The sequence below is a fragment of the Oncorhynchus clarkii genome, chromosome 2 (assembly GCF_045791955.1).
Source record: "Oncorhynchus clarkii lewisi isolate Uvic-CL-2024 chromosome 2, UVic_Ocla_1.0, whole genome shotgun sequence".
Classification (NCBI taxonomy): Eukaryota; Metazoa; Chordata; class Actinopteri; order Salmoniformes; family Salmonidae; genus Oncorhynchus; species Oncorhynchus clarkii.
This window is the reverse complement of record NC_092148.1, coordinates 62544891-62557307: the sequence shown is the minus strand read 5'-3', so window position 1 is coordinate 62557307 and position 12417 is coordinate 62544891. Positions and strand designations below refer to the sequence as shown.

At 48.3% G+C, this 12417-nt stretch overlaps 1 protein-coding gene across 3 annotated transcripts in view; it reads left to right on the top strand.

The window, feature by feature from the left end:
• LOC139371292 (breast cancer anti-estrogen resistance protein 1-like) overlaps positions 1 to 12417 on the top strand; it is a 124446-nt gene that overhangs the window by 75973 nt on the left and 36056 nt on the right. For all 3 annotated transcript variants that reach the window (XM_071111611.1, XM_071111594.1, XM_071111603.1), the window contains exon 2: positions 6977 to 7666. In XM_071111611.1, the coding sequence (XP_070967712.1) occupies positions 6977 to 7666 (690 nt within the window). The remainder of the gene's footprint in view (positions 1 to 6976; positions 7667 to 12417) is intronic.

Genomic DNA, 12417 nt, shown 5'->3' with positions numbered 1-12417 from the left:
CCCGAGCCCGGACTTGAACCTGATCGAACATCTCTGGAGAGACCTGAAAATAGCTGTGTAACGACGCTTCCCATCCAACCTGACAGAGGATGAGAGGATCTGCAGAGAAGAATGGGAGAAACTCCTCACATACAGGTGTGCCAAGCGTGTATCGTCATACCCAAGAAGACTCGAGGCTGTAAATGTGATAATTCAGTTTTAAAGTTTTAATACATTTGCAAAATTTATACAAACCTGTTTTTGCTTTGTCATTACTGGGTATTGTGTGTAGATTGATGAGGGGCAAAAAAAATATTTAATCCATTTTAGAATTAGGCTGTAATGTAACAAAATATGGGTAAAGTCAAGGAAGAATACTTTCCGAATGCATACAGTACAGTGTGCTATCACTCAAATAATTATGTTGAATTTGTTCTGTTAGGTTCTTTGTCATGAAGGTGTCATCATGTAGATGCTAAACATCATAATTTCATGGTGTTTTTCAAAGAGCTTTACGTTGAAGAAAACTACAGGTTTGAAACAGACCTTGGTTTGTGGCTGGCCTAATCTCTTAAACACAGTTCACCCAGTCTCTTCCGCAGATAGCACTGACAGTATCTCTCTTTTCCCAGTTCAGCAGCCAACAACAGGGCCTGGGGGCACATGTTTTCTGCTGTAGTCAAACTGCACTCTCCCCAGGGCACCTGCTTTATGTGGGGGATAATTGGGCTTTACTGGAGGAATAGAGGCAGAGACGGAGGGAGTTCAGATAAGAAACCCTTTGCAGAGCAGAACAGCTAGCTAGGCCTACACCAGGAAAAATGGATTCTGCACAAAGCGCTGGGTTTTCAGCTGTCTGATCTAGTTACAATAGCGCTTGGCTTTCTCCTCACACAGCCAGGTTGGTTTGATGCCCTCAGGGCAGTTGAATGAGCCAGGGAATGATGTTGTCAAAGCTAACAGAACACATATCCACTGATATTTCATCTAAACAGATTGACTGAGGTAGTTCTGTGAGGCACATGCAGATGCCCTAAAAACCTGCGGAGCTGTGCCCCTTCTGCTTGGTTGAACCTTCCCATTCCATCCTAAGCAGTAGGCCTATCCTTATCTTGTCTTGTATTTCCCTTCCCCTGAAATGTATCAGAGTGCTCCATGAATTCCTAGCCTTGTCTCTCACACCTAACCACTGGAATGTTTGGCTGAGGTCACAATGACGTTTCACGCTCTGGAAAATCATTGTATCTCTCCACTGTATCCCCACTCAAGGCTGTAATTTTAGGATTTATTGTCGGGCATTGAGAGTTCTGTACATGTTTTTGCCATTGCGACTGCCTGTGTTTATAGATGAGAGGAGAAATTGTTTTGGTATGTAGATAGGAGAAATCAGAACTGGGTGTCATTGTCCTTCCTCTCTCGCTCTGTGATTACAACAGTGGAACTTCTGTCAGCTTTGTGTGGCGTACAGGGTGGAGTTCCACCACACACTCACCGGTTAGCCTGTCACTCAGTCTTGTGCAATGGGCAGAGCTCAAGCACTTTGTTGTAGCCTGTAGCTACAAGAATCAGAGATATTTTCTTACCGTTGTTGAAACTTGACAGGGAGGAGGGGGTTGATGCTCCTTGTGTGTTATTTGTCTCTTTTTTCCACCTTGAGAAGAGATTATTCATAATAGTGGCATACATTTTAGCATGCTTTAGTGTGAATGTCTATTTGTGTGAAATCCTTTATTTGACTTGGCCTATATATTGTAGGTGTGACTGATAAGATTTGAAAGTATGCTATGTTGATTACCACCTTATGAACGAGTCTTTCGAGCTAGTATGAATGTCTGTGTTTGTATTTTGTGTAGCGTGTTGTAGAAGGGGTGTTGTGACACCTTTGGATTGTGAGGTAACAGGAGAGGTGTATATAGAGGTTGTGGAATGTTCCGATGAGGGGTCCGCTGAGAGCTGGAGCTCGTGGGAGACGGGTCTGGGCTCGTCTGGAAAACACCAAGGACATGGAGAGAGATCAAGGTGTAACACACCAACACATACACACAATCACTGGAATAACAACATCAATTCTAAAAAATAGACATAATAAATGGAATTTACTGATATAGCCTATTTTCAACTAGGAGAGTGGTGTTAACCTCTACGCTACCTTATGCTATTGTCTCTTATAGGTTATTTGTGTTAAGTCTTGTCCTGCAGGATTATTTTCCTGCGACTAGACCCTGTTTGACTACTGTAGTTTATTGTTCACATTGTTTGCCTACAAATGGTCCCATATGGGCTTCTCGCTGGTCTTTTTATGAGGTAGACCCAAATTGTTGCTTGCTACCTTGTGGGAAGACGCCAATGCCTCCACAGCAGCAGCACATTGTGTCTGTGTGTGTCACAGCAGTGTCTGTCTCAGCTGATAAAGACCAAAACAAAATCCCCATTGGACTGACTGAGTCACATCTCTCCATTCCCTCACTCTGGCCCTGTTTTTCTGCTTGGCAGGCAGACAGACAGACAGACTGTCACGCCCTGACCTTAGAGAGCCTTTTAAATCTCTATTTGGTAGGTCAGGGTGTGACTACGGTGGGCAATCTATGTTTTCTATTTCTTTGTTGGCCTGGTATGGTTCCCAATCAGGCAACTGTCTATCGTTGTCTCTGATTGGGGATCATATTTAGGCAGCCTTTTCCCACCTGTTGTTTGTGGGATCTTGTTTTTGTATTGTTGCTTTTGAGCCCTACAAGACTGTATGTTTCATTGGTTATGCTTTCTTGTTTTGTTGCTGGTTATCATTAATAAAAAATAATTTACCTACCCCACGCTGCATCTTGGTCCGACCATCCTTATAATGACGAGAGTTACACAGACAGACAGACAGACAGACAGACAGACAGACAGACAGACAGACAGACAGACAGACAGACAGACAGACAGACAGACAGACAGTGTGTCTGATCCCTTCATCTGATACTGAGTCTGCTCCTGGTCTGTGAGTATGTCATATACCACTGGCTTACACACAGGCCTAGCCCAGGCTTTGCTGTAATTGCAGTCTGTGTACTGCTGCTATGCTGCTGTGAGCATCTGAAGAGTCAAAGGCTATGTACTTGCATGCTACTTAGCCCCAGAGAAAGCCAGTGACTTCTCAGAAGTCTACCCCCAAACCAAAAAATGAAAAGTTGACTTTTTGTAACCCAGTGGCATTGTTTGGCCAGGCTCAGGTGGCTAATGTGATTTAAGCAGCAGAGACAGCCTTGTTTTGTCTGCGGCGTCTATCTGTTTTAAACTAATAACAACTTTCGATGACTGAGGGGGCGTTTGTTTAATAGGGTGGGGGCTGGATGGGGAGAACAGAGAGACAGAAACAGCACAAAGGAGAAAGGGCAGAGTATTGTTTGCGAAAGACATGACTTGCTGTGATGCTTTGTAAGTCGAGGAGAGAGGGGCTTTCACAAAATGTCTGTGCCCAAGGTCCTGTCTCCGTGGGACAAATATACAGTCGTGTACAAAACACACATACACCCTCTTGTGAGTTAACTAGTGTGTGTCCCACGGGGTCACGTAGAGGCAAAATACAAAGACCACCCTGCCCTCCCCTCTCACGTTCACGCACGCACACACACACACACACACACACACACACACACACACACACACACACACACACACTTGCTGCCTTCCCCTTCACTGACCTTTCTGCACTGAGCGTGCTCAACCAGCTGCCACATTACTTCCTGCTCAGTGGCTGTCTGAATGGACACTGCAGCCGTTTCCTTCCCTCTCCCAGACCCACTGCACCTCTTTTTCCTCTCCCTCTCTTCCTGTGGATCTCTCTCCCTTTCCTTCATTTCTACCATCACTCTTTCCCTAGTTCTTACCCTAGCTTCTTCAGCTTGCTGTTAAGTGTAAATGTGTAAGATCCCCATTCCATGACCCTTCTAAATGCAAATCAATTAACTTTTAGGCCTCTGGACTCTCTCTCCACCTCTTTATTCTCCACTCTTTCTTTCGTGGAGTGATAACGTTTGCCGTCAGACTTTGGCTGCTCCCGGCTCGAGGGTGATGGGGGCAGGCTTTGACCTGATATTACCACAGGGACCTCCACGGTGATGTGTTAGCATAGTGACTTAGCTATACACAGCTAGAAAACTGCTGGACCGTGACTCACTGTTGCCATTGTCAGGTTTCTACCCCAAACAAAGGAAATGGAGCACTGCACAGACAGAGCCACTGGGTTAGTATGGCCACCTGAACAACATTGTTGTTGGAACAACAGATTCAAATGAGCCCTTGCTGTTTTGACTAGAGTTGGAGGTTGGCAGAATAGAAACAAATTGTGACCCGGCAGAGTTGAGTTTTCTAGTCATGGCGATGTCTCCTCACCCTCAGCTGTGTCTGGGGCGGTGTGTACATCGTATATGCAATTTATAGTAGGGAGGGAGACTAGTAGTCATCTAGTTATTTACTCATACCCAATCAGAACGACACATGAATCATTCTCTAAGCACTTCCTGTTTCTGTGGCCAGAGTGAGAAAAACAGGGAGAGATTTGTGGATGAGTTATACTGAGATTTGGCAGGCAGGCCTTCGGCTAATAAAGGCAAAGTTCAAATCTTGTGATGTCATCAGTCCTCTCTGTCCACTCCCTCGCTTCAACAGGAAATGAACTTATGACAGAGAGCAGCAGACAAAGCATGGCCGTCAAAGGAATCTCTTTATTTTTGTCTGAAGGGAGAGATGGATGGAATAGATAAAGAGGACAAGCTGGAAAGGGAGAGTAAAGATAAAATGGAAGACTTGGCAATATGAGCCACCATGCTATCATTACCTCATTGCCACTTAAGCATATAGAAGAATTTATACTTCTGACTCTCATTCTATTCAAACCTCTCTGTTAACATCCTCTCTAAAACTATTCACATTTCACGTGGCCTTTTTGAAGGTAGGGATTACTTTAAACCATTTATCTGTCCACGTTGAGTAGAATCCATTTATCCATTAACACCAGCTGATTTGATACATCCCTGGTGGGAGAATCACTCTGGAGTCCTGGGAAAACTCAGTGAGTCTGAAGACGTAAGCTCTGCTGCAGTCAAGATGTTGCTGTGAGTAAAACTCATAGTATAATGAGCTCTTTCTACTAGTCTGAGGACCCCTCATTATTTCACAATCAGTGTGTGTGTGTCAGTGTGTGTGTTTATGTGTCTCTGCCTGGTCAGTGTGTGTTCGGCCTGCATGGTGACATCGCAGACAGCTTCTGGCCACAAGAGAACCACTCAGAGGCTATAGTAGGGCGCTGTGTGTGTGGATCTGCCCGTCCAGAACCTCCTCAGGCGTGATGGGTCGTGGACTCAGAGCAGCTGTCCCTCTCCCATTACAAGAAGGCCATTCATCAGACTGTGACCGGGAGATAGGCCCTGACTGTCCCTCCAATAGACCAGCACACAGCCCTGCATTCATCACCATCCCAATATGCTCTGAGTCAATCCCTGAATACACATGACGCAGACAGCGATGCATCACATCACAGCAACCCTCACTCAGCAAGGGGACAATTCTGATTCCTTAAGTTGACTACATATAGGGAACATCTGAACGTACATTAACATTGCCATTACCGTCAGGGTAATGTTATAGCACAATAATCACACATGTTTATAATTGACCATATCTGGCACACAGAGAGTAGGCAACCCAGGGTCTGTTGTAATTGTCTCTATCTGGCAGTGGAACAGGGGTGTTTGATATCTCATCATGAGACTGAAGGAGCCAGGGTGGGGGATGGTACATTTCTTACCTGACTGGGATTCAGGCAGCACAAAGAATGTGGGACATTTTATTACTGGTATTGAGCACCTATGTGTGTGCGTGCCTGCACGTGTACGTGTGTGTGTGTGTGTGTGTGTGTATCTGTATCAGAGAGAATGACCGAGAGAGGGGGGGTTGTCAGGTCAGGGTGTGTTATAATGGGTTTTAGACGGGGGAACCTTCCTGACAAGACGACACCATATTAATAACTACACTGTGAGCAGAGGCACACTATCTCCTGCCTTGAACCCCGCTCCCCACACCCAGTCAGGCTCGGCACAAACATCCTTATCCCAGTGATAGTCAATCTGGGCTGGGGAGGGAGCGAGCCATGTGCAAGCGGGCGGGAGACAGAGCGGAAGCTCTCTGGACACGTAAAGGATCAGCCCTGTGTCCTGTGTGGCATTGCTCCTCGGTAGAGGCCTGGGTGCTGAATAGACAGATGAATAGGAGCAAGGAATGAGAGGCCCCTCTGATTAATATGGCAGTATTGACTCTCACTCTCTCTTCCTCTCTTATTAAACACAAAGACACTAAGTTGGACAACGGGAAGCCAGGCAATAAATCAGGAAGTGGAGGCTCCTCACAATTAACTAATCAGACTTAGTTAATTTAGCTTGGGGACATTGATGGAGGACTGTGTTTGACCTGAGGTCTAGTGAAGGGGGCCACTTGAAGGGGCCGTGTGTGTGTGTGTCTGTGTGTGTCTGTGTGTGTGTGTGTGTGTGTGTGTGTGTGTGTGTGTGTGTGTGTGTGTGTGTGTGTGTGTGTGTGTGTGTGTGTGTGTGTGTGTGTGTGTGTGTGTGTGTGATCTGGCCCCATGCCAGGCTTGTCGTACCACTCTGTACTAGTGCCAGGGAAGGGAGAGGAGGAGGTACCGGTCAGGGGCGCACTCCAAATATTAGTTTAGTTTCAAAGCGTCCCAAAGTGAGTGGGTGGCTGTTTGCTCTGGGCAGACAGATGGAGCCTGTGTTGTGTCCTGCTAGGTGTCAGCTGTAAATTATAGTTATTTCACTGTCCTGGAAGGCCTTAAGTCTGGGGAGTCAGCCTGCACCAGCACTAGGGCATGTGACAGTCCAACATTATTGAAGCAAGAGTTCTTTCTCACTGAAGGGTACTACAACAGTAGTAGGAGACACATCTTTTCTGTAAATGTTAAGGAATAATGAACTAACCCTCTCTTTCCTGTCTTCTGCAGAACGTGCTGGCCAAGGCCCTGTACGACAATGTGGCCGAGTCCCCAGACGAGCTGTCCTTCCGGAAGGGTGATATCATGACGGTATTGGAGCGGGACACCCAGGGTCTGGACGGCTGGTGGCTCTGCTCTCTGCATGGACGCCAGGGCATCGTCCCCGGCAACCGACTCAAGATCCTGGTGGGCATGTATGACAAGGCGGGCCAGCAGCAGCAGCCTCCACTCCTCCAGGCCTCCCAGGCTGGCTCTGCCCAGACCCAGAGCCTGAGCCAGCTGGCCTTCCCCCCGCAGAGTGCCTATACTAAGTCCTCCCCCTCCTCCCAGTACACAGCCATGCACCCTGCCTTCTCCAACCCTGGTCCTGTCCCCGCCCTACCCGACAGCATCTACATGATGCCCCCCAACCATGGCAAGCCCTCCCCTTCAAGCCTGTACCAGATACCCACGGGCCCCCAAGCCCCACCCAAGGCCCCCATGCTCACCCAGAAGCAGTACCACGCCCCTGTTCAGGACATCTACCAGGTGCCTCCCTCCATGGGGCCAGCTCCTGTCCAGGACATCTACCAGGTGCCCCCTTCAGCAAGAGGGCCTGTTCCTGGGCAGGATATCTACCAGGTTCCCCCCTCACTGAACCAGACTCAGATCCCCCCCTCCATAGAAAAGAGAAGCTGGGACTCTAAACCTCTAGGAAAGGTAAGAAAAACGTTTTGAGACACTTATTCTCATAACACAACAAACACATTCCTCTAAAACCATAAATACAGACGGTCTCGTTAGGCATTCAGGTCCAAAATAGCTGGTTTAAGCTCTCATTGTCATCTGACCTCATCCTGGTTGGGATCTGAGCATCTTCCTGTTATTGTTTTTCCCTCATGTCCTCCAGTCTCTGTCTGTTCTCACTCTAAACAACAGCTCAAGGTTCCCTGTCATTTTCAAAGCCGCAGGGATGACAGGAAAGAAAACAGGATAGAATGATAAAAGAAAGCCCAAAAGAGAGAGAGGGGGGGATGGGGGGAGGAGAGGGGGACAGACATTGGAATAAATAATGGGGTGTTTAATAATTCAGGTATCTATCTCCTGAAGTTGGGTGAGTAAGCGTTTTGATCTGTTAGGCAGCAGGCAGCAGGCTGGAAGGGGAGGGGGTACCAGTACCAGCCAGGCAGTGTGGTAACAGTGCAGTGTGTTGTGACTGGTGTTCTGCAGGGAGTGCCCCCCAGGCCTGCCTTAGTGCACTCAGCCATGTGTGAGAGCAGCGCTGGGAAGTGAAGTGTGATGATGATGATGGGAGAGTGATGGGGAGGCAGCGACAAGGTGCACCTGGTCCCTGCAGGAGGGGGCGTCGCACATGAGACAGCTCACCGTCTTAAATGAGGCTGCTGCTGCCATAGAAAAGGTATTATATAATATATACAGTATAGTATATCTAATCCTATAGCCCCTCACAGAGGGGAGCGGGAGATGGGCCTTGCCATGTTGAAAATCTGCCTCTCAATAAGTCCTGAGATGACTCGGAAGTACTGAATCACACAGAAGGAAAAGAGAGTGAAATGTACAATAGTGAGTGACTGACAAAGCAAAGCATACATTGCCTTTGTGTCCCCTGCTGTGTGTTGAACCTTTGTGTCCCCCTGCTGTGTGTTGAACCTTTGTGTCCCCTGCTGTGTTGAACCTTTGTGTCCCCTGCTGTGTGTTGAACCTTTGTGTCCCCCTGCTGTGTGTTGAACCTTTGTGTCCCCTGCTGTGTGTTGAACCTTTGTGTCCCCCTGCTGTGTGTTGAACCTTCCTTTGTGTCCCCCTGCTGTGTGTTGAACCTTTGTGTCCCCCTGCTGTGTGTTGAACCTTTGTGTCCCCCTGCTGTGTGTTGAACCTTTGTGTCCCCCTGCTGTGTGTTGAACCTTTGTGTCCCCCTGCTGTGTGTTGAACCTTTGTGTCCCCCTGCTGTGTGACGAACCTTTGTGTCCCCTGCTGTGTGTTGAACCTTTGTGTCCCCCTGCTGTGTGTTGAACCTTTGTGTCCCCTGCTGTGTGTTGAACCTTTGTGTCCCCCTGCTGTGTGTTGAACCTTTGTGTCCCCCTGCTGTGTGTTGAACCTTTGTGTCCCCCTGCTGTGTGTTGAACCTTTGTGTCCCCCTGCTGTGTGTTGTACCTTTGTGTCCCCCTGTTGTGTGTTGAACCTTTGTGTCCCCCTGTTGTGTGTTGAACCTCTGTGTCCCCCTGCTGTGTGTTGAACCTTTGTGTCCCTCTGTTGTGTGTTGAACCTTTGTGTCCCCCTGCTGTGTGTTGAACCTTTGTGTCCCCCTGCTGTGTGTTGAACCTTTGTGTCCCCCTGCTGTGTGTTGAACCGTTGTGTCCCTCTGCTGTGTGTTGAACCTTTGTGTCCCCTGCTGTGTGTTGAACCTTTGTGTCCCCCTGCTGTGTGTTGAACCTTTGTGTCCCCCTGCTGTGTGTTGAACCTTTGTGTCCCCCTGCTGTGTGTTGAACCTTTGTGTCCCCCTGCTGTGTGTTGAACCTTTGTGTCCCCCTGCTGTGTGTTGAACCTTTGTGTCCCCCTGCTGTGTGTTGAACCTTTGTGTCCCCCTGCTGTGTGTTGAACCTTTGTGTCCCCCTGCTGTGTGTTGAACCTTTGTGTCCCCCTGCTGTGTGTTGAACCTTTGTGTCCCCCTGCTGTGTGTTGAACCTTTGTGTCCCCTGCTGTGTGTTGAACCTTTGTGTCCCCCTGCTGTGTGTTGAACCTTTGTGTCCCCTGATGTGTGTTGAACCTTTGTGTCCCCCTGCTGTGTGTTGAACCTTTGTGTCCCCCTGCTGTGTGTTGAACCTTTGTGTCCCCCTGCTGTGTGTTGAACCTTTGTGTCCCCTTGCTGTGTGTTGAACCTTTGACCTGTCACCAATGATTAATGGGTGCAACCAGAAAACAACCTGAAAACGAGAGGAGAATAACAGCTGTAGAAAAAGAGAGTGAATGGCTCCCAGGCTGAGACAACCTCTGTTTGAGGTGACATGAGCGACATCAGAGAAAGGCATCACTGAGATGCAGTGACTTAGACAACTGCTCCACTCAGGCCAGGGCTCACAGAGTCACAGTGGAAAGGATCTATGAGGAGCAACATAATTTCCATGACAGCTCCTTCCTGGTGATAAGACGATCAGAGGACTTCAACAGAGTTCACACTCCAGCCCAGAGCAGGGTGTTTCCAAATGTTCCATTGGATGATTGTAAAGTGATGCCTCAGTCTTTTGGAATGCTCTTAGCATCATGTACTGTATGTCATCAGCAGGCAGTACAGGGAGGAGGGAGGAGAAGCAACACCAGGCAGTACAGGGAGGAGGGAGGAGAAGCAGCACCAGGCAGTATAGGGAGGAGGGAGGAGAATCAGCACCAGGCAGTACAGGGAGGAGGGAGGAGAAGCAGCACCAGGCAGTACAGGGAGGAGGGAGGAGAAGCAGCACCAGGCAGTACAGGGAGGAGGGAGGAGAAGCAGCACCAGGCAGTACAGGGAGGAGGGAGGAGAAGCAGCACCAGGCAGTACAGGGAGGAGGGAGGAGAAGCAGCACCAGGCAGTACAGGGAGGAGGGAGGAGAAGCAGCACCAGGCAGTACAGGGAGGAGGGAGGAGAAGCAGCACCAGGCAGTACAGGGAGGAGAAACAGCACCAGTAGGGAGTAGTACAGGTGAAAATCCCCTATGGTTTTATCTCACCACAGCCTCAAGTTAGTGGCACTGGCAGGATCTGAATTGCCTAAGATGGTGGTGAAGTGGTAGAGATTTTTATCAAGGTAATTCTTCACTGACGCATGAGCTAATTTAGCTCTTAACGCTGTGGTGTGCAGGTTCTTTATGCACGCATTTACCTTGTGAATGCCCTTAATTGTTATCACTTGTCCTTGTGCCCGTACTGAACCACTTCACCCCACCCCCCTACTCCACCAACGCCAGTTTCTCAATACAAGATAAGGAGTTCCTGCTGAGAGAAGAGATGACAGACATCGAGCCAACACACACACACACACAAAGCTCTCACATACAAACTGGGATGAACACTAATTAGGGAGTGATGAAAAACCCAGGCATTGTCTCATCATCCTTTGCTGCCGGAGGAGGTAGAAACTAGTACAAATACAAGGTTACAGCTACACAGAACACTTGGCAAAGCATCTGAAAAGCAGGAAGCTTAACACACACTCAGAATCTCACTCTAACCCCATCTCCACAGTGTGATGTTGTTATGCTGCTAGCTTGGTTTTGTCTTTTAATCGGGGTATGTTGTGGAGGCAGGCCCGACCCCCTCAGCCTTTTCCTCAGATGGACTGGCATCACATTTTATTCATTACATGCTTGGTAAACAACAGGTGTGGACTAACAGTGAAATGCTTACTGACGGGTCCTTCCCAACAATGCAGAGAGAAGGAACATAGAGAAATAATAGAAAAGTAAAACAGGTAATAATAAAAGTAATAATAAATACAAAATTAGTAACGATGACTTGGCCATACTATATACACGGTGTACCAGTACCTGATTCGATGTGCAGGGCTATGAGGTCATTGAGGTAGGTATGTACATATAACTAGGAATAAAGTGACAGTTAAGGAAGTCCAGGTAGCTATTTAACTAACTATTTAACTAACTATTTAGTTAACTATTTAACTAACTATTTAACTAACTATTTAGCAGTCTTATGGCTTGGGGGTAGAAGCTGTTCACGGAGGGGTGATGGGTGGAGGGGTGAGGAGAGTGGTAGTAATGCCCCTGTACAAGGAGCTTCCCACAGACTTTCGCGTTTGAAGGGGAGTAGGGGGGGCGCCCTGATCCCAGTCAGCTGTGCCAGCCAGGCCTTGTCCGGGTCTGGGGGACTGGGGCAGGAGGTGGGAGAGGGTGGCAGAAGGCCAAGCAGCAGCTGGAACAACTGTGATTGGTTAGCAGGCTTTACATCAAACAGAACGTCTGAGGAGGGGCGTGGCGGCACGCGCCCTTCAAAACCCTGACACACTCCTCCAAGAGGCTGGAATTCCTCAGCCCCCCCCCCCTCTCCTTTCGCTCAGTCCCCACTCTCCATCCGACTGTGTTTTTCAGTTTTCTACCTAATCCATTTATGCTGCATTGGTATGCCACCCAGCCGCCCCAAAAAACAACCCCCACCTCCTCTTCAAACCATGGCAACAGCTTAGCCCAGCCGGAGAAAGAAACAAGTAAACAATTCACCGCTGTCCCTGCGTCCTCTTCCCTTCTGAGAGGACCGACACAGAACCTGAGTGGCCTCAGTAAACACCCAGCTGCGTTGGAGCTGAAAACGCCACTGCACTCTGTGTCTCTGCAACCCAGTTCATCAGAAAGTATATCTTTGATCACAGTTATGAAGACTCTTAGCTATCGCCCTCAGTGCCTTTAGCAGTGTTGCTATTAGAGGTCATGAACTTGCTCTTGTATGTCTGTAGGAGAATCCACTGA